We start from the raw sequence: 22,460 nt of genomic DNA on the forward strand, positions 1-22,460 counted from the left end.
TATATTTCTTTTAGTCCAAATTTTTAAGTTGCTATCATGGAAATGTTTGAATCCTTTCTAATAGTCATTAACTTTCTAAATTAATCTTTCATATAAATTACTTTTCTAGATCCTCTTTAATCCTATCAAATGGCAAGATCAGACTCTGATACCACTGTAATGTCCCCACTATTAGAGTTAGTTTGGGACAAGTAATACCTGCAAAATAATGGTTAGAATCACAACAATAACAAAACTAACTATATTATTCTACCCTCTAATTTAACCCCAATCTTATGGACGTCTCCAGATCGGGCTTCCTAGCTCATAGCTACCTCATCGTCTTTCCGAGAGCGCACCACTTATGATTCTTCTTGGACGAGACATCCTCTATCCAAGGCCAATCACATATGCATATGTTGACATTATCAGAATATTCTAGCACATAGAGATTATCCATTGATTCTCGGCCATGGTGGTTAGATGCAAGATCATGCTTCGAGTCTCATTAATCTCCATGGTGTTAACCCCATGAGCTATGTTGCATCCCAATTTTCGACCCAATTTAAAATGTTCATATAGCCGTTGAGGTTCACATGAAGTCTGTTGACAGTTAAATTTGTTATATTCTTGTGAAATGATAAAATGGTTAGTCGTTATAATCTCATATAAAAATAACATGCTAGTTGATTATTAATCATGAATTCATGGAATTGAAAAGGCGGTTAGCCATTATGATTATTTATGATTAATAACTTGTTATAGTAATATGATTTAACTGCAGAGAATTTCTTTTAAGGAAGCAAGTCAAAGTGGTGGAAGCATTGTCAGAAAAGAATTGGGCATAGGAGAATCACCATCACCGGGCAAATGGGTAAAAATCATGATTCACCATGGTTGAGGACCTAGCGACTGCATAACAAGATACACGCATTAGATATGCATGAGCTATTAAATAAACATTTAAAATATTAGTTATTTTTTAATTAAAAATAATGCCTACCTCAAATGGTTTTTGGTTGACTTTTCCACCACATCATTTCAATACATATTTATGTACATACACAGATATAAATTAAAGATGACATCATAGTATTATTTTATACAAAATTTTATCTATTTAATACGTACATTTAAATGCATGTACAAGAAGATAAAATAAATCTTCTAAGATGAAACATGTATTTAGATATACATATTTAAAAGGTACGACCTTGGATAAACAATTACCATGTGCCATCTTAATAAGATATATTTACGTGCAAGTAAATAAATATGTTTATAATATTCTTTTGACCTATAAGCTTCAAATTTATTTATTTTTATTCAATTCTTTACTTGAAACCAAAATGTACACTTGGCATATTATATTGGCGTTCACGAGCCAAGTCTCTTCTTTATAAGTTACAGCTTTTTGGAAGCCAAAGAGACTTCAAAAACTTCTTATATTATAAAGCCGAAAAAGAGCCGAAAAAGAGACCATGAACATATACATATCACCCGATTTCTTTTCCACATATCACCAATACCTCTGCATATTTTCTACACCTGATATCGCTGCAATATAATATCCAATAACTCACTACGTTTTTCCTTGCAATGATTTGCCATTTCATTAGTATTTTTGTTGAAGATGTGATTAATAATCACACAGAGATTTGGGCCTAAAGTAAATTTTGTGAAGGAACTGAATATTAGCATCCAGCAAGACTCCATTTTATTTCCAGATTTTACCAAGTTATGTGGTTATCCATATCCCAAGCATTGCAATATGTTTTATTATCAGATATTACTGCATTTTTTAATATTATAGCAGTAAGATAAAGTTCCAGATTTTGATGCAAATCATCTTGTTTAAAATATCATCAGTTGGTCCCTCTCTAGGACAGAACTGATTATGATGAATAAAAGCCAAGTATCCATGACATGATATCATATTATATTTATCTCGTTGAAAGTCAGAATCAAATGGTATTTATTATGCTAGTCACAGAAATGTGATTTGCTGAAAAACATGTAACATTCTTATATCAGTTGAGGATCAACAAAAAGAGTCGGTTGCTCTAAGATTCAAACACCTAGGACTCACCCGGCTGTACAGCCAAGGAAAAGGGTGAAGAGGTGAGAGAAATGAATCTGTAATAACATGAAATAGAATCAAATATGACATAACAATGTTTATCATTTTTAAAAGAAATCATTTAATAGCTCATGCATGATCATGTTTATTGTTTTCTCCTATTGTCAAGTCGAGTGGTGTGATTTGATACCAAGATGCTCAGTGGCTGACAAGGTGTTTCATGTCTATTTCAAGTAGGGAAGGCTTTTCTAGTTAAAGAAAGTGTGGGGATAAGTTTAAGGTTTGGGGTTGGGTGGTTAAGTCCCTAACAATATTTCCCCTCTCCACGAAATGTCGAGACGTGCATCAGATAAAAATAAGTTGAGCATTCAAACAATTATTGGTAACAGGTATTTTTACTTTTATGATATTTATACAAGAAGATATGATGGATTAATTTATATCATTGAATTCAGTTATTCCCTTTGATGAAAGCAACCTTTCTCGTCAATGTAATTGGTAACGATTTAGATTGGTTGACCTTCCAACTGAATTATGGAATATATCTATTGGGTTGTTATTTTAGTCTTTCATTTATAAGAATTATGATTATGAGCATATCTTCTAATTTTGTGTTATTACCACAATGAGCAATAGGAAGTAAAAAAATGAAATAATGGTATTTGAAGCCACAAATGATACAGTGGTATCTGATATCCAAAATGATACAGTGGTATCTGATGCCCTAAGTGATACAGTGGTATCTGATGTCCTAAAAGATACAGTGGTATTTGATGCCCTAAATGATCCAATGGTAATTGATGCCCTAATTGATACAGTGGTATCCGATGCCCTAAATTATCCAATGGTAATTGATGCTCTAATTGATACAATGGTCTGTAATGCCCTAATTGATACAGTGGTATGTGATGCCCTAATTGATACAATGGTGTTTGATGGTAATCATCATTTGATCCTAAGTGGTATTTGTGGACTAACCTGGGTGTTTGCAAAAGCATCCTTAGATTGATTTCAACTTCGAATTCTATGGTATGTAGATTTTAATTTCCATAGTAAATTCATTGATAGTGTTTGCAATTCTTAGTTATAAAGTTATGTTTAACCGATTGTAACCGTTAATCTCAATCACATGAACATAACTGATATAACTGTCTTCCTATGAAAATGAAGTAATACTTGTATTTCTTTGATATGTTAGTTGTTGACTAAGACTCAGGAAAAAGTGGTTGTTACAAGCTAATACAATATTATCCACAAGTATGATTCATTAATACAAATAAATTTATAAACATAATTAAACAAATATAATCCATAAATATACTTTTCTTACCTTTTTTTCTTGGTCCATGTGGCTCTATCTTTAGTTGGCCCTTCAATGAATTATTTCTTCTAGATTATCTCAACTCTAGATTTACTTTCTAAAAAAAATTCTTTTTTAATTATAAGGGAAAGACAAAAAAAAAAATTTGTTTCTTCTTTTCCAAGAGTCACAACTTTTCATAATACAAATCCTTTCAAAAGTCACAAAACTTCATAGTTATAATCTTTTCAAAAAGTCACAACACTTCATAACTAAAATCCTTTAGAAAAAACCCAATACTTTATATTCACAATATTTTTGAAGAGTCGCAATTATTCATAAGTATGATCTTTTCAAAAGTTCGCATCTTTTCAATATCATTGATACCTTTTCAAAAAGTCACTTCCTTTTTTTCTTCATATTACTTTCCTCTTCTAATTTTCCTTTTTGAACTCCTATCTTCTCCTCTTCCTTTTTTCCCTCTCTAAAATAAACTCTCCTCCCTTTTATATCTTAACTTTAAGGAGTCATGTTTATTTGTTAATCATCTCTTGATTTTTCATTATATTTAGTTAATTTATATTATTGTATGTTATATTATTTATTTACTTACTTATTTGTGTTTATTATTATTTGTTATTAAATTCTATTTAAAAAGTTAACATACTTTCTACAATATTGTCTCTTGTATTTAATTTTACTTATTTATTTACCCATTGAAATTTTTATTTTTTTTTAATTATTTAAAATATCATACTAAATATTATTTCATTGATAATATAGATTAAATAATTATTATTTCCTATTTTTTATATTTTAGTGTTAATTTTAATATAATTTTATTATCATTGTTTATTTAATAACATTGTATTATCTAATTATTAAAATTCTATCTTAAAATGGGGATATGACATTCCCTGTGAACAATATCAATCTTCAAAGTCAAGAGTGCTCTAAGTAATGATAATCTTTTCAAGATTCTTTTCCTATTCAGCTCAAGTAGCCTTAACTCATCATACTGATTTTTTGTTCAATCTCTATAATCTTGGCCTTTGGATTTTTCATTTCATCAACCATCTTTTCTAATTCTGCTAGTTTATCATTAATGGTTTGAGAGATGTCTAATGTAAATTTATGTTCTAAGTGCAACATAGATTGAGAATTTGTTAGGTATTTTGCTTTCTGTGAAGGTTCCTGAAGGATTCGCATACTTTTGAGCTACTTCTACAATTTTGGTGGCCCATAGAGGTCTTTTCTTGAGATTTTCTCTAGGTGGGTTTTGATTTACATCTTCATCTTCAACAAGATTCTCCCTCTAAAACTCAGGAGTAGGTTTTATATCTATACTGGGAGTGGGAATATGGATTTCAGGTTCTATGGAACTCTAGGCTCTTTTTAAAACTAAGTCTTCTTCAAAAATTACATCCCTCCTGAGTTCAATATTCCTTTGACCAGGTTGTTGGAAATATAAGAGAAGTAGTTGAGAGGGGAGGGGTGAATCAGTTACTACTAAAATAAATCCTAGATCCTTTAGATGTCAAATAAAATCCAAACTGATAAAACTAATTATTGCTGATACTCGGTAAGCATACAGAAATTGTTGTAACTCGGTAAATGTAGAATGTGTATTACTTAGCATATCTTAAGATATTATCAGTAATTTACTTGCAAGCATGAAATAACATGAACACATATGACACCAGAACTTAACGTGGAAACCCAATTTTGGAAAAACCACCAAATGCAACTAGTTACTGTTTTTCACTCTTCTGAAGTGAGCCCTGTTAGGAGCCAACCCTATTAAAGGTTACAAAACACACTGTTAGGTGTGACCCTGTTAAAGGATTTGATCACCCTGTTAGGAGTGGTCTTATAAGAGGTCTTGAAACAATTCAATAGAATTGCCACCTTGTTAAAGGATTCACAAATGGCTGCTAAACCAACTCTGTTAAGAAATTTTAGATCACTACTACAATGATTAGAGAGTAACAATGAAATGATCTGATTGTGATGCAACCAAATTGCTGATTATAAATCTCTGTTCTAGCTTTATATTTGATCCTTCCTGATCGAATAACACTTTTATGCTCCACAAGGATACCTACTTATCCTTCAAGTTCACTTCCTCTCTTCTTATCTCTTCCAATTCATTCAACTTGCATACATTGAAATCTCAAATTGACCTTTTACTTATGCCTTCCAAATTGTCAAGTTGGCTCAAATACAAATTAGAATAACCAATATTCACTACCATAGTCCACTAGAATCAATAGGTAAAATAATTAAGCTTTACATGCCAAAATAAAAAAATCCTTTAGTCACTGAACCACCTCGGTAGAAACTAATTCTGAAGCAATTTCCTATATTAACCAACAGGAGCTCGGTTAATACTGCGAACTTACAAAATTCCTTTGGTAACCGAGTGAACTCGGTTAATACTAACTCTGTTCAACTTTTCCCTTTGTTAACTAAGTGAGCTCGATTAACACTCTTTTCTGCATAACTTCCTTCAACGCCCAAGCGAGCTCGGTAGATACTACCTTCTGTACATAGAAAACTCAGGAATGCTCAGTAGACAAGGAAAACTGTCTTCACTGACCAAGTGAGCTCAGCATGCACAGACTGTCAACTGATATGACATTTGTGTAACATCAAAGACAACACACAATTAATCAATTGTATCCAACAATCTCCCTGTTTGGCATTGATGGCAACACAACATTTCATAACACAATGAAATTTTGAGAACAAGACTCCCTCTATCAGAAAGTTTCTCCCTCTTTGATTTTATATAGAAAACTTCTCCTACAGTATTCTCTCTCTGTGAAGGAACTACTTAACTTCTCCTTCTTGGGACAAAATTTCAGATAGATATGACAATAAATTTCTCCCTCTTTGACAACATATGCCAAAGTATCAATGTACCTCGAGTACAAATTCATCTGCAATATGTCCTTGTCATTACTACATCAACTGATTGATCTTCAACAGGTTCTAGTTAATGCATTCACTAAACTTTATTTAATGAATTTCAAATAGGGGAATGACCCCTAGCTTACCTCTTAGATACAAAAATGCATCCTTGGTAATGGCTTGGGGAATATATCTACAATTTGTTCTTTTGTATGCACATATTCCAATCTGATTTTTTGTCCTGTACTAATTCTCTTACAAAGTGATATTTTATAGCAATGTGCTTTGTTTTGGAATGCATCACTGGATTCTTTGATATGTTGATTGCACTGGTGTTATCACAATACATGACTATTGGCTCTTTGATTTCAACCTTCATTCCTTCCAACAATTGTTTGAACCAAACAATTTTAGAACAATTTATTGCTGCAGCAACATTTCTGCTTCTACTGTGGATTGAGATGTGCAGTTTTGCTTCTTGCTTGTCCAAGATACCAGCCTTTCACCAAGAAAGAATGCTCCACCACTAGTGCTTTTTCTATCATCAAGATTTCTTGCCCAATCAGCATCAGTAAATACTTTTTGGTCAAGGTTGCCTCCAAGTTTGTACCATAAGCCATAGTCTTCAGTACCTTTCAAATATTTCAAGATTCTTTTTATTGCCATCATGTGGTTTTTTCTGGGTTTTGCTGAGAATCTTGCCACTATCCCAACTACTAAGGCAATATCAAGCCTTGTATGTACTACATACTGTAATTTCCCAATTATTGATCTGTATAAGGTCTGATCTACTTCTTTAGAGTCATCATCTTTGGTAAGATTAAGTCCAGTACACATGGGGTTTTCAACTAGTTTTGAATCCTCCATTCCAAACTTCTTGAATATCTCTTTGATATACTTAGATTGTGTGATATAGATACCATTCTTGTTCTGTTGTATCTACAATCCAACAAAGAATTTTATTTCACCAAACATGGACATCTCAAATTCTTTATTCATTTGTTCTAAAAATGCTTTGCTAAGTCATCATTTCCTGTGAATAGAGTATCATCCACAAATATTTTTGCCAACACAATCTTCTTATCTGGTCCTTCCTTGATGTACAGACTACTGTTATTATTTGTTCTTTGAAAACCAATCTGTATCAAATAGTTATGTAATCTTTCATATTCAGCTCTAGGAGCTTGTTTTAGACCATATAGGGCTTTGTGTAATTTGCAGATCATGTCCCTTTTGTCAGGATCAACAAAACCTTTTGGTTGTTCAATGTAGACGTCCTCATCAAGAATTCCATTCAAAAATGCAAATTTAACATCCATCTGATATACTTTGAATCCTTTGTGAGCTACATAAGTCAATAAAGTCCTAACACCTTCTAGTCTTGCAACAGGGGCAAAAGTTTCGCCATAAACAATACCTTCTTCTTGAGAGTAGCCTTTAGATACCAACCTTGCTTTGTTTCTTGACACTTTTCCATCTTCACTCAGCTTATTTCTAAATACCCGTTTTGTACCAATCACATTTTTATCTTTGGGCCTAGAAACAAGAGTCCAAGTTTCATTCTTTTCTATCTGTTCTATTTCTTCATTCATAGCGTCAATCCTTTCCAATGCATCCTTAACACTTCTAGGTTCAAATTCAGCAAGTAAACATGTACCTTTTTAGTTTTCTTATTGTCATTGTTCCATCTGATTTGTCTCCAATGATCTGATCAGGTGCATGATGCCTTCTGACATATTTAGCCAATACAGGTTCTTTGACTTTTGAATGAATTGCATTGTCTTCATTTTGAATCTCAACTTTAGGCTTAGGTCCTTCTCTCTATGGCTCGGGTTCTTCAGACTCGATATGCACTAACTCGATAGCCTCTAAATGTGACTTGGGTCCCTATGACTCGGTTTGCACTTCCTGCAACTCGGTAACTGTTAGAGAATTGGAGAGCTCGGGAGATGAAGTCTCCTTTTTGTCAAATGTGTTTGGCAATGTATCAAGTTCATAGTAGACAAATCTTCTGTAATCTTCTAGCTCCCTTTTGCTTTCTTCTTCAGTCTTTTCTACAAACTCATCAATTCCCACATGTGCAGTTTCTATGATTTTGTGAGTAGACAAATTCAAACATTTGTTTGCTTTACTTCTGCAAGAATATCCTAGAAATATACCTTCATCACCTTTTACATCGAATTTGTCTTTTCTAGATTCTTTCAAGATATAACACTTGTTTCCAAATACTTTCAAGTAACTTACATTGGATTTGTAGCCATACCATAGATCATAGGGAGTTTTGTTTGAGTCCTTCAACTGAACTCGGTTCAAAGTATGAACTGTAGTGCTGATAGCTTCATTCCAGTATTTGATAGCAACATTCTTCTCATTCATTAGTGTTCTTGCACAATCCATGCTGGATCTGTTTCTTCTTTCAGCTATTCCATTCTGCTTAGGAGTACCAGGGGCTGATACTTGTCTTTTGATCCCTCTTTCAATCCAAAAATTGTTGAATTCATTTGAGATGAATTCACCACCTCTATCTAATCTTAAGCATTTTAATCTTTTTCCTATTTCTTTTTCTACTCTATCCAGATACCATTTGAATTTCTCAAAGCTTCTGATTTTTCTTCGAGATACATAACAGTCATCATTCTAGAATAGTCATCAACAAAAAGAATGAAGCAAATTTCTCCACTATAAGTTTCTATTCCAATGAGTCCACATAAATCAGTATACACAATTTCCAAGACATCTTCTGACTGATAGTTTTTGCTCTTAAAACTAGTCTTTCCCATTTTACCAATTTCACAATTTTTGCATAATCCAAAATCAGGTTTCTTCAAACTAGGGATACCTCTTACTCTTATAAGTTTTCTTATCTTGACCATATTATCAAAGTTTACATGACATAGTCTTTTGTGCCATAACCAACTTTCTTCTATTTGAGCAATAAAACATGAGCAATCACCAAGATCAAGACAAAATAGGTTACATTTTGTTTGTTTGCTTGATCCAATCAGATTTCCCTTGTTATCCAGTAGTCTTGTCTTGCCATTCATGAACTCTACCTTGAATCCAATGTTGTTCAGTTGTGTCACACTCGGTAAATTATGTTCTAGTCCTTCAACCCAATAGGCATTGTCATATACAAGTTCATTGGTTAATGAGATACGGCCTTTTCTTTTTATGCAACAAAGTTCATTGTTTCCAAATCTTACACTACCTCCATCATAGTGTTCAAAATGTTCAAACTTAGTTTTATCTCCAGTCATATGGTGAGAACATCCACTATCTATGATCCATGTGTCATTTTTACTAACATAAGAGAAGTGTCATCTTATCTCCTTCATCATCAGATTCATCTTTTACAACAATATACACTATTTCATCTTCACTGTTATCAAAATTTTTAGCCATAAAACAAGTTTTTTTACCTTTGTCTTTGTAGGATTTGTGACCTTTGAATTCCTTCTTGCCTTTGTGGCTTTTCTTCTCTTCCTTGCTTTCTTTGATTGGACACCTAGCAGCAATATGACCAATTTTTTCACAAGAAAAACATATTAGAGGAATTTTACCTCTATACTTTCCTCTGCTCCTGGAATATTTCTTTACAAGTAGAGCTTCAACAATTTCAAGATCACTATCAGAACTTTCTTCAGTTTCTTCCTCACTTCCTAATTGATTGTCTTTTATTTTCTTGCCATTTTCCTTGAGTGAGAGTTTAGCTTCAAATGCAAACTCAATATTCTTGGAGGCAAGAACATAGTTGTCAAAGTTGTCTAGTTCAAAAGCTGTCAATCTTCCTACTAGGGCATCCAAGCCTATCTTGTTCTTTGGATCACATCTCTTTTCTTGAATAGCAGACACTTTGATTGAATAGATGGGAAGCAGAGTTCTGAGTATTTTGCTTACAACAGTTTCTTCTTTGATTTCTCCTCCAGATGCTCTGATTGCACTAACACTGGCCTTAATTCTTTCTACATATTTTGCAACGTTTTCACCTTCTCTCATTCTCATTTGATCAAATTGTCCTCTAAGACTTTCTGCTTTGGCTCTTCTTACATTGTCATCTCCTCCATAGATTTCTTTCAGTTTGTTCCACATATCAAAAGCAGTTTTACAGTCCTTGACCTCATCAAATTCAGCATAACTAAGAGCCGATGCAATGTCAATCATCATGATGTTATGGTTCCTTTTCTCAAAAATATCTTCAACTGATAATGTTCCAGTGGGAGTTTTATATTCTTCATCAAGGTATTTGCAACTTGAATCGCTGATGGTAGTCAGATGAAGCCTCATAAGTCCTTGCCATGCTGCAAAGTTGTCTCTATTCAGCTTTGGAATCTCTCTCTTGTAAGACATCTTGATCTTTAGCTTAGGTCCTTGAAACCTTCTCTATAAGCACCAAAAGCTCTGATACCAATTGTTGGAAATATAAGAGGAGTAACTGAGAGGGGAGGGGTGAATCAATTACTACTAAAATAAATCCTAAATCCCTTAGATGTCAAATAAAATCCAAATTGTTAAAACTGATTACTGTTGATACTCGGTAAGCATACAGAAATTGTTGTAACTCAGTAAATGCACAATGTGTATTACTCAGCAGATCTTAAGATATTATCAGTAATTTACTTGCAAGCATGAAAGAAATAACATGAACACATATGACACTAGGATTTAACGTGGAAACCCAATTTGGGAAAAACCACCAAATGCAACTAATTACTCTTTTTCACTCTTCTGAAGTGAGCCCTCTTAGAAGCCAAACCTGTTAAAGGTTACAAAATACACTGTTAGGTGTGACCCTGTTAAAGGATTTGATCACCCTATTAGGAGTGGCCTTGTAAGAGGTCTTGAAAACATTCAATGGAATGGCCACCTTGTTAGAGTATTTACAAATGGTGGTTAAACCAATTTTGTTAAGAGATTTTAGATCACTGCTACAAAGGTTAGAGTAACAATGAAACGACCTGATTGTGATGCAACTGAATTGCTGATTACAGATCTTTGTTCTAGCTTTATACTTGATCCTTCCGCTCCACAAGGATACCTACTTATCCTTCAAGTTCGCTTCCTCTCTTCTTATGTCTTCCAATTCATTCAACTTGCATACATTGAAATCTCAAATTGACCTTTTACTTATACCTTCCAAATTGTCAAGTCGGCTCAAATACAAATTAGAATAACCAATATTCATTACCATAGTCGGCTAGAATCAATAGGTAAAATAATTAAGCTTTACATATCAAAATAAGAAAATCCTAGCTCGATACAAACTAATTCTGAAGCAATTTCCTGTATTAACCAACAGGAGCTCGGTTAACACTATGAACTTACAAAATGGTTAACACTGCGAACTTACAAAATTTCTTTGGTAACCGAGTGAACTCAATTAATACTAACTCTGTTCAACTTTTCCCTTTGTTAAACGAGTGAGCTCGGTTAACACTCTTTTCTGCATAACTTCCTTCAACACCCGAGTGAGCTCGGTAGATACTGCCTTCTATACATAGCAAACTCAGGAATGCTCGATAGACAAGGAAAACTATCTTCACTAATCAAGTGAGCTCGGCATGCATAGACTGTCAACTGATATGACATTTGTGTAACATCAAAGATAACACACAATTAATCAATTGTATCCAACACAAGTATATAGATCCGGTACGCTTTGGAGGTTTCACTATACCCAACAAAGATACCCCTTTTCCTGGAAGGTTCTAGTTTTGTCCACTTCTCTTTAGAGACATGAATATAAACAAGGCATCCAAATATCCTGCGATGGTTGATATTTGGTTTTGTTTTAGTGAAGACTTCTTCAGGAGTTTTGTCTTCAAGGTGGGAGTGAGGACATCTATTTTGTACATACATTGCAGTGCTGGTGGCTTCTACCCAAAGATGGGTATCTAAGTTTTGATCAAGGAGCATAGCTTTGGTAGCTTCTACAATTGTCCTATTTTTCCTCTCAGCTACTCCATTTTGTTGAGGATTATAGGGTAAAGTGAACTCCCTCTTAATCCCAGCATTCTTACAAATCTAAGCTGTATTCCCCTCATTGTCTGTAATGTCCCCCACTTAGCCAATTTGGAGGTATGTTGTCATTAGCCCATTCTTGAATGGTCCCGAGAGCTAACCAGGACTTCAAAAGGGATCCTGAGGTTATTTGGCCTAGTCAAATTTAATTACAGGCCAAACGGAATTCGTTTGTTGGGTTTTCAGAAAGACTTACTATTTTTAGTAAGCCAATAGGGAGATGCAGTGCCTTCAATTTTCAGTGACAGGATGAGATGCGTTTTGTTGGGCTCTTTCTGATGAGCTATTATATGTGGGATTTCGAGTTTATTTGCTATATTATTTTAATGTTTGAAGTTACAACGGTAAAGTGACTATTTAAATTAAATATTATAATGTTTCATAAAGTCACTTTATAAAAATCAAGAGTCCCCCTTTTGAGTACATACATGGACTTTGTAAAAAGAAAAAAAGAAGTAATATTAAAAGTCATGTATTATCCCACATTGGCAAGACGGTAGCGTGCAGCAAGTGAGGAAGGGATTAAAAAAAAGAGGATAGCTCTCATTTATTCATGCTTGGAAATATCAAAGAAATTGGAAAATTTTCTGGAGATTATGTCTCTATAGTTTGAAGGACAAAATCCCTTCAAGCTGGAAATCTTGACGCCATTGAAAGATATGGTCTTGAGATTCAACATAGTAGCAATTCGAAAAAGCAGATACGAAAAAGCAGTCCGAAAAAGCAGAACCGAAAAAGAAGGCTGAAAAAACGGGTACGAAAAAGCAGCCTGAAAAAGCAGAACCGAAAAAACAGGCCGAAAAAGCAGTTCGAAAAAAGCAAAGCAGAAGGGGCAGCATTGGAGGAAATTATTAGAGCCATCTACAACCAGGTTCTTTTGTTCGTATTGCTTTTTAGGGTGTTATAAGCTTTCAGTTGTAAGTGTGCATTATACCAGCATTATCATTTTGTAATCCATGTAAATGCCAAAGTCTTGGCCATATTTCATGAGCATTGTAATTTTCAATGCAATTAAGAAGATAATAGTTGCTGGTGTCATTTAAGCAATTTAATATCATTATTTATCAGCTAGTTAGTTTGCATACCAACTGTTTGTAAAAATGTCAGTTGGTTGTAGGTGTTCATTTCTCATGCTTAGATCATATATATGCACTAAATATTGTCAAAATTAGTAGCACACTCATGTTAGGTCATTGTGAGCACAAGATTCTCATTGATGCAAATTGAAGAAAAAGTCATTTGAAGCTAGCTGAAATACTATATCAGTCATACGTCCCTTGCATGTGAATTGTTTGATGAAATTCCTTGAGCTTTCATCAGTTTTTTTTTTAGGGCAGATTTGAGGAGGGTTATTACAGTGGTATCAGAGCTATAAGTCCTGCCATCCTATGGAGGTCTTATAGGGAATTTGGAACAGCCAGATAGAAGGGAAAGTGTTTGACGAAATGTCAAAACACTAAAATCAGAGCATTTATGTTTGAGCATGTGACAAGGGCCTTATAGTTTCTGCAATACCAGAGCAAGACAAAATAGGATTTCAGACCTGCAGAGCAAACAGTCTAGTTCATCCGTGCACGTGGACATAGAATCCAATCATACAGACACAGAGGAGATATTCTTTGATCAAGGCGGCAATATGGGAGACAAGAATGCTCGAGATCCTGGAGAGGAAAGATTCTTACAGTTATTAGAGACCTTGGCACAGGGACAGCGATTAGCAGAACAGAGGGCATAGGAACAAAATCATAGAATGGAGCTTATGATGCAGATGATGGCTCGTCAAATGGGGTTGAATGCTAACATGGGTGGAGGAAATAATCAAAATGGTAATAATCAAAATGGTAACAATCAGAATGGGAACAATCAGGATGGGACATATAATGGAGGTGAACAAGTTGGGAACAATTTCAGTCATGCACCCAGCAAGCTAGGACAGTGAGTTCAAGGCCCATGATTCCCACATTTCCTCCTAGAGCCCCAAAGCAGCCCATACCAAAGCCCCAGATCACTAATATACAGGACCAGTTGAGAAGAGATTGGGAAGCTGGAGGTCCAAATTTTACTGCTGCAATTACCTTCAGGGAGTATATAGATGTGCGGATGAAACATATGCCACGTGGACATGACAGGAACCAGAGCTATGAGCTACGGAAGAAAGTAGGGAAACTTCAGTTACCATATTATGATGGCTCGGGGAAGTCTACAGCAAGAGCTTGGGTTCAAAAGCTTGATACATACTTTCAATTGAACCCTATGCCTGAGGAAGAAGCTATTAAGTATGCAGCAATTCCTCTGGATGGGTTAGCACACGAGTGGTGGCATCATGGTATGGTCACTATGGGTCATGCACACATTACCTCATATGTGGAGTTTACAGAGAGACTGATTGAACGTTTTGATAGGAAGGATCTAGACCATTTCAAGGAGTTAGCTCAGCTTAAACAATGGGGATCATTGGAAACATACATTTGAAAATTCCAGAAACTTGCACTGTTAGTAACAGATGTATCTGAACGGAGGATACTGGTTCTATTTATGGATGGGTTAGCTGATCCGTTGAGAGGGTGGATTAAAGCTCTCAACCCTCCCACTTTGCAAGAAGCCATTAAGAAAGCTCGTGACATGGATTCCTCTTCAGCTTCTAAAAATAAATTCTAGGCAAAGAGTTTCCCTTCGAGGAAAGATAAGGACAGTAAACCTTTTCATAGAGAAGGTCAGCCACATAAGGAGGAAAGTAAGAGGTTGGACAATGAGACACTTAATGATCTCGGGAAGAAGAAGCTTTGTTTTCATTGCAGGGAGCCTTGGGTTTTGTCACATAAGTGTCCATTGAAAGCAAAAGCCAAGCAGATGGAGTACTTTTCAGCCGAAAAGTCAGTGGATGGAGATTCAGAGCAGTCATCAGAATCAGATGGAGATGATAATTCTTCACATGAGGAAGCACACAGTGATAGCACGATGGCTCAGTTGTCCAGTATATAGGAGGCCGTCACTTTCAGAGTTAGGGGAACTTTGGATGGACAAAGATTTGTGGCACTCATTGATACAGGGGCAACACATAACTTCATTGATGAAAAGTTTGTGACACGCAGAGGGCTACATACAGAAGAGCATAGGGGATTTAAGGTGATGGTTGCCGACGGCTTCAAAATCGATTGTACCAAGAAAATCTCCAACTTGCAGCTTCATTTGGGAGATTATGACATGGTGGGAGATTTCTTTGTTGTCAACATTGGTGATCAGGATATGGTGCTTGGGATGAATTGGATGAAATCTCTAGAAGAGTTTACATTTAACCTCCAGAAAATGGAAATGAGGTTTGAGGCAAATGGTAAGAAGATAGTACTCAAAGGTTTTTCAGATGGGAGACTACGAGTGGTGTCACTCAAGCGGATGCAGAGTTTCTTCAGACACGACCAGGTGCAGTGGACAGCAGAATTCAGAGTAATGCCTGAGGTGACAGAGCAACATAAACAAGAGTATCCACCTGATGTACAAAAAATAATAACCAAACATACTAAGGTGTTTGGTGAGATACCTCCAGGGAGACCCCCGCATAGGGGAATCGAGCATGTTATTGAGTTAGAGGAAGGGGCTAAGCCAGTTATCATCACACCCTACCGCCATCCAAAGAGATATAAAGATGAAATAGAAAAGGCAATCAAGGAGTTGATTGACATGGGGCACATACGACCAAGCAAGAGTCCTTTCGCTTCTTCAATAGTATCGGTGAAGAAGAAGGATGGTACAATGAGGATGTGCATTGATTATAGGGAACTAAACAAGAAGACAATCAAGAACCGATACCCTATTCCGCGCATCGATGAGCTTATTGATGAATTGCACGGTGCCTGCTACTTCTCTAAGATTGATTTGAGATCCGGCTACCACCAAATACAGGTTAGAGAGGTGGATGTGGAGAAGACAGCTTTTAGATGCCACTATGGACATTTTGAGTTCTTAGTCATGCCCTTTGGGTTGACTAATGCCCCCGCCACTTTCCAGTCCTGTATGAATAGAGTATTCAGAGATCAGTTGAGGAAGTTTGTGTTGATCTTTTTTGATGATATACTGATATACAGCCGTACTTGGGAGGAACATTTGAAGCATATTGATGAAGTGCTCAACATTCTAGAGAGGGAGTCATTATATGCCAAGATGAGTAAATGCGAGTTCGGGATGACAGAGTTGCTCTATCTAGGGCATATTATTAGTGCAGGAAGTGTTCGGGTTGACCCAAACAAGATCAAGGCCATTCTGGATTGGCCACCGCCGAGGAACACTTCACAACTCAAGGGATTTCTTGGGTTTTGCGGGTTCTACTGCAGATTTGTGAAGGGATTTTCACAGATAGCAGCACCACTTACAGATTTGACACGGAGAGATAGTTCAAAGTGGTCAAAGAAGGCTCAGGATTTTTTTTACAGGTTCAAGGAGCAGATGAGTACATGCCCTATTTTAGCCATTCCAGATTTCACCAGGCCTTTTGAGCTGCAGTGTGATGCCTCAGGAGAGGGCGTAGGAGTTGTCCTCATGCAGGACAAACATCCCATCGCATATGAGAGCAAGAAATTACGAGGTGTTGAGAGAACTTACAGCATCTATGACAAAGAAATGCTAGCAATCATGCACACGCTAGCTAAGTTCAGGCAATACTTAGCAGGGAGCCGATTTACAGTAAAAACAGATCATAACAGCTTGAAAAATTTCCTTGGACAGAAGGATCTCAATGACAGGCAACAGAAATGGGTAAGTTACAGGCTTATGATTTTGACATAGTCTATGTCAAAGGGAAGAAAAATATCGTCGCAGATGCTTTATCCAAAAGGCCTCATTTGCTTGCTATTGAGATAGTCATGGACGATTGGAGAGAATTGATCTTGGCAAAGTATGCCAAGGATAGTTGGGCATCTAGTGTTATTGAAGGAACTATTCAGGATAGTCGATATACTGTTATAAATGATTTGATCATCTACAAGGAAAGGATTTATTTAGTACCCGAGTCTGTTATGAAGCAGAAGATTTTGAGGGCATTTCATGATTCACCATTGGCAGGACATCCCGGATTCTTAAAAACATATCGGTAGGTGAGAGAGTGCTTCACTTGGAAAGGACTCAAAACCATAGTAACAAGAATCGCCCAAAAATCGCCTAAATCGGCGATTCCGCGACCCGATTCATCCTGCGCGATTTTTTTTGAATCGTGAATCGGTATCGCCGATTTCTGGACCATGAATCGCCTGAATCGCCAATTCAGGCGATTTATGTAAAAATCGCCAAAATCGCCTTTAAAATCGGCTATGAATCGCCCACGGCATGTTAAAAGGGAAGTTGAAATTTTTAAAAAAATCACTTGTTTTTTTCACTTTGTTTTTTACCTATTCTCTTTGTTATAACCCTAAAGGGCCTTCTATTTGTGAAGCATGAGTAGAAGAGAGCAAAAGTGAGAGAGAAGAAGAGAAAAGAAAAGCCATAGGTTTCCAACCGGCAAGAAGGAAGAGCACCAAAGAGATCAGCAGGCCATTTGGGGAGCCCATCAATTGCTTTGGGAGCATTAAGGAGCCAATATCAACACTCCTCAACTCATTTGCAAGAGGTAAGTGCTTATTTTTTTCTTGCATGTTAGTGTATTATGCATTTTTTGTTAAATTTTTAGTGTATTATGCGTTTTTTGTTAAATTTCTATAGTTTTCAAGAATTTTAGTGTAAATCTTGAATGTTCTTTATTTTTACTAAGTTGCAAGCTAGGGTTTGTTGTTTTCTAATTTTTATTAGTTTCAAACTTTGATATTTTACATTAAAAAAATTATTGTAGCAGCCTTTGCTCTCATTTTTCGCAAATTCCAATGGGTAAAAAAGATGAATGTTGGAAATATAATGAAGAGTTTCCTAGAAGAACCAAATATCAAACAAAATGCATGTTTTGTAAAGAAAAAATAACTTCCGGGGGTATTTATAGATTGAAATTCCACATTGCTGCTATACTTGGACATGATGTTACAGTTTGCACTCACCAAACTCCTGAGGCAAAACGCACTTGCTTAATGGCATTAGAAAAAATTGAAAAAGACAAAGCAAATAGGAAAATGCAAGTTGAAGGGTTAAGGGGTATTGGCTCCCATGTTCCCGCATCCGCAGCTGCATCCACATCTGCATCTGCATCCGTAGGTTGTGTTGGAGAGGGTTCTTCTAGGCCTCCTTTTTATCCTAGTTCTTCTGCTCGTGCTAGTGCTAGTGCTAGTCAGTCACATACTGAGACAGAGTCCCACACCAACCTATTGCAGCCTAGAGTGCGGAAAAACAAAATGGATAGTTACTTTGTGCCCCGCATTACTCCTGGTTCTCAACCCACGCTTGAGGGCATGGGTTTGAACAAGGAGATTCACGATGCTGCCAGAAAGGAGATATGCAAATTTCGGTACTTTTGCAACATTCCATTTATTGCAGCCAGGTAATTGATTCTTTTTTCTTTGTTTTCTTTAAAGCTAAAATTAAAAGCAAAAGTAAAACTTTAATTATATCTACTTGTTTTATAATTTGAGTCTTTGACATCTAAACTTTTATTTGTGACAGGGCTCCTTATTGGCAGAATATGATAGATGCGGTTGCTATTTGTGGTCCGGGGTTTAAAGCCCCAACTGAGGCTGAGTTGAGCGGATACCTCCTAGATGAGATGGTAGAGGACATGAGGGTTGACCTCGAGGAGAACCGAAAGGAATGGATTGCAAAGGGTTGCACCATCATGACTGATGGTTGGACCGATAGGAGGAATAGAACACTCCTCAATTTTCTTGTATCCTGTGGAGGTGATTGATCATTCTACTTTTCTACATACATTGTAAATTTTGATTTGTTAAATGCTAATTCGTTAATGATCCATTTAATATTATAATTCGTTGTTTTGTTACTTGTAGGATACACCATGTTCATAAAATCCATTGATGCTTCCGCACATGTGAAAAATGCCACATATTTATGTGAGGCTATTGAGGAAGTTATAGCAGAGGTGGGAGAACAAAATGTGATCCAGGTGGTGACAGATAATGCAGCAAATTATGTTGCAGCAGGTAAACTTTTAACTTTGCAAGTTTTGAAAATAAATTTATTTGAATTTTGAAATTTGAGTTTCTAATTGACTTAAAATTGTTGTAGGTAAACTTTTGATGGAGAGGCACCCCACCATATTTTGGTCCCCTTGTGCGGCACACTGCATTGACCTCATGTTGGAGGAAATTGGCAAACTTGAGTTTGTCAAGTCATGTGTGGAAAGGGCAAAAAACATATGCAAATTCATTTATAATCATGCATTTGTCCTTAGCACAATGAGGAAGTACACAAAAGGCAAGGAGTTAGCTCGCCCAGGTATCACGAGGTTTGCCTCGAATTTCATCACCTTGCAGTCCTTGTTGACATCAAGGGATGGATTGAGGAGCATGTTTGTTGGGCAGGAGTGGATTTTCTCTTCCTATGCTACGACCATTGTAGGGTTAGATGTGGCGGATTGCATATTTCATGAGGATGGTTTTTGGAAACCCGCTAGAGAAATCCTTAAGGTAAATTTATTGCAATTTAACATTTAGTATTTTGCTTTTACTTTAAGTTATATTATTTTATATTTAAGTTTTGACTCATTTTTTGTTTTACTTTATATGTAGGTCACTGAGCCCCTTATAGCTTTGCTACGAACTACTAATGGGGAGAAGCCCTCTATGGGCTACATTTATGAGGGCATGGATAGGGCCAAGGAGGCCATCAGAGCCCAATATGCAGGTGTGCAGGAGAGGTATGGCCCTATTTGGGACATCATCGATAGGAGATGGCAGAATCAGCTCCATCGACCCATCCACGCAGCAGCTTACTATTTGAATCCGGCATTTCGTTTCCGTCCTGAGTTCAAGGTGGATGCGGAGGTTCTCACTGGCTTATACACAGTGATTCAGAGATTGAGTAGCGATGAAAATAGCGCTGCTGGGATTGTTGAGCTAGACCAATTCAACAATAAGGAGGGGCCACTTTTCTCTGGCAGGATGGCCATAAATGCTCAGACAACACTACAACCAGGTAAAAATTAAATAATATATTCAATGTTCATGAATCTAGATTCTAAACTTAAAGTTGATTATATAATGCATTAATTTTAGAGTTGTAATCTGTAAATGAGACTAATTGTTTTTGTTTTTTCCTTATTTCAGATAGATGGTGGCAAATGTTTGGGGCCACAACCCCAAACGTTCAAAAAATTGCCATCCGCATTCTGAGTCAGCCGAGCAGCGCTTCTGGATGTGAGCGCAGTTGGTCCATGTTCGAGCACATCCACTCGAAGAGGAGAAACAGGTTGAGAGTGCAGAGGTTGAATGATCTTGTCTTTGTTCATTACAACCTTCGTCTTAGGATCAGACAGATTTTGGGCGCTGACTCCTCTCCGATCATTCTAGAGGAGATTGATCTAGAATCAGAGTGGATCACAGAGACCATGGACCCATTCTTCACTGAGGAAGACCGCGCGTGGGTTGACCAGGTGGATGTAGAGGCTGAGGCTGTGGCCAGGGCAGAGGAAGCAGCTAGAGCACGTTCAGGCATTGATAGACGCACACGCGCACGCACAGACGCAGGCCCTAGCGACGTTATTCATAAGCCCATTGCCCATGCAGGGGACATGGCTCGGCAGTCCTCTAGGACCTACCTTACACGCTTTTCTCATAGGCAAACTGGATACTCAGAGGCTAAGGTTGAGGCTGCAGCAGAGCTAGAGGATGATGATGAGGATGATGAGGCTTGAGCTGGAGCCTTGTTTTTATATTTTGTTTACACTGTATAGATATTGATAGTGACACCGAATCACTGATAGACATATGTTTCAAACTTTCATGGATCTTCATCTTAGATTTATACATACATTTATGATTTGATGTCTTATAGATCTTCATGATTTTATCTTACTGATTCTATGATTTGAATCATTATGATCATTTGATTTTTATTTACTTCAGCTAGCATACAATTTACATTTTAGTACATAATGATAACATAGTTACGTATGTGATGGATTTTATATTTCATGTTTATGTATGTTAGATTCTATTTGATGATGTTATAGTGTTTTTAAGTTATATTCAATAAAGAGTGCATGAAATAAGTCTTAAATTGTTAAAATCTTTACATTTAAAGGGTTTTTTCAAATTTGCCAATTCATCGCCGATTCACCCCCGATTCACGATTCGATTCGGCCGTGCCGATTCTAATATGATTCCGATTCACGTTACTTTGCTCAAAACAGAGGTGCTTCAGTTTGTTAGGGAGTGCCCAGTATGTCAGCAGAACAAACAGGAACATTCCTTTCCAGGTGGTTTACTACAGCCCCTACCCATACCAGAGAAGAAGTGGGATAGCATTTCCATGGATTTCATTATAGGCCTCCCCAAGGTACAGGCTCGGGATTGTATTTTTGTTGTGGTAGACAGACTGACGAAATTTGCATATTTCTTTGCGATTTCATCCACATATTCAGCAGTACAGACAGCAGAGCTATTCTTTCGAGAGGTATTTACATTACATGGGATGCCACGGAACATAGTCAACGACAGGGATAGTAGGTTTATGAGCCACTTTTGGCAGGAGTTTTTCAGGTTGTGTGGAACAGAGCTAACTCCAAGTACCAATTACCACCCCCAAACTGATGGGCAGACAGAGATAGTGAATAAATGGGTTGAGGGGTACCTTCGAAACTACGTTGCAGTAGAGTAGAAGGCTTGGGTGAAGTGGCTGCATCTAGGGGAGTACTGCTATAACACCTCTTTCCATATGTCTATTCAAATGTCCCCTTTCATGGCACTGTACGGGTATGATGCTCCTAATTTTCTGGATTTATTATTTGGGGACAGTAGGGTGCCTAAGGCCAAGGATATATTGCAGGAGTGTCAGGACATTATGCGATCCTTGAAGGAAAATTTGCAAAGGGCACAAAATGAGCAGAAGCAATATGTTGATCAGCACAGGGTTGAGAGATCTTTCGAGGTAGGAGACATGGTGTACCTCATGTTACAACTGTATAGACAGTCCTCTCTCAAGAGGAGTGGAGCAAAGAAATTGAAACCACGCTACTATGGACCATTCAAAGTAATCAAGAGAGTGGGTGAGGTAGCTTATGAGTTGGAGCTGCCTACAGACAGT

The 22,460-nt window shown here is 36.7% G+C and overlaps 2 protein-coding genes across 4 annotated transcripts in view; one reads left to right on the forward strand and one right to left on the reverse strand.

The window, feature by feature from the left end:
- The window catches only part of LOC149562579 (methyltransferase), a 162,775-nt gene that overhangs the window by 11,097 nt on the left and 129,218 nt on the right, over positions 1-22,460 (reverse strand). The window lies entirely within an intron of this gene.
- Positions 18,818-21,880, forward strand: LOC149562580 (uncharacterized). Its single transcript, XM_089824181.1, has 6 exons — positions 18,818-19,096; positions 19,205-19,377; positions 20,189-20,351; positions 20,483-20,631; positions 20,731-20,954; positions 21,799-21,880. Exons 1-6 carry the CDS (start codon positions 18,883-18,885, stop codon positions 21,878-21,880), a joined length of 1,005 nt encoding a protein of 334 aa, XP_089680307.1. The 5' UTR covers positions 18,818-18,882.

The sequence above is a fragment of the Cupressus sempervirens genome, chromosome 4, assembly GCF_028749045.1.
Source record: "Cupressus sempervirens isolate cs-2001-9-10 chromosome 4, ASM2874904v1, whole genome shotgun sequence".
NCBI lineage: Eukaryota > Viridiplantae > Streptophyta > Pinopsida > Cupressales > Cupressaceae > Cupressus > Cupressus sempervirens.

Bases quoted from the DNA above. Each gene is read 5' to 3' on its own strand.
- LOC149562580 (XM_089824181.1), top strand. From the start codon at position 18,883: ATGATAGATGCGGTTGCTATTTGTGGTCCGGGGTTTAAAGCCCCAACT. The intron at 20,352-20,482 runs GTAAAAATTAAA...TCCTTATTTCAG, and splicing joins TCAGACAACACTACAACCAG to ATAGATGGTGGCAAATGTTT. The intron at 20,955-21,798 runs GCAGTCCTCTAG...CCACATATTCAG, and splicing joins CATGCAGGGGACATGGCTCG to CAGTACAGACAGCAGAGCTA.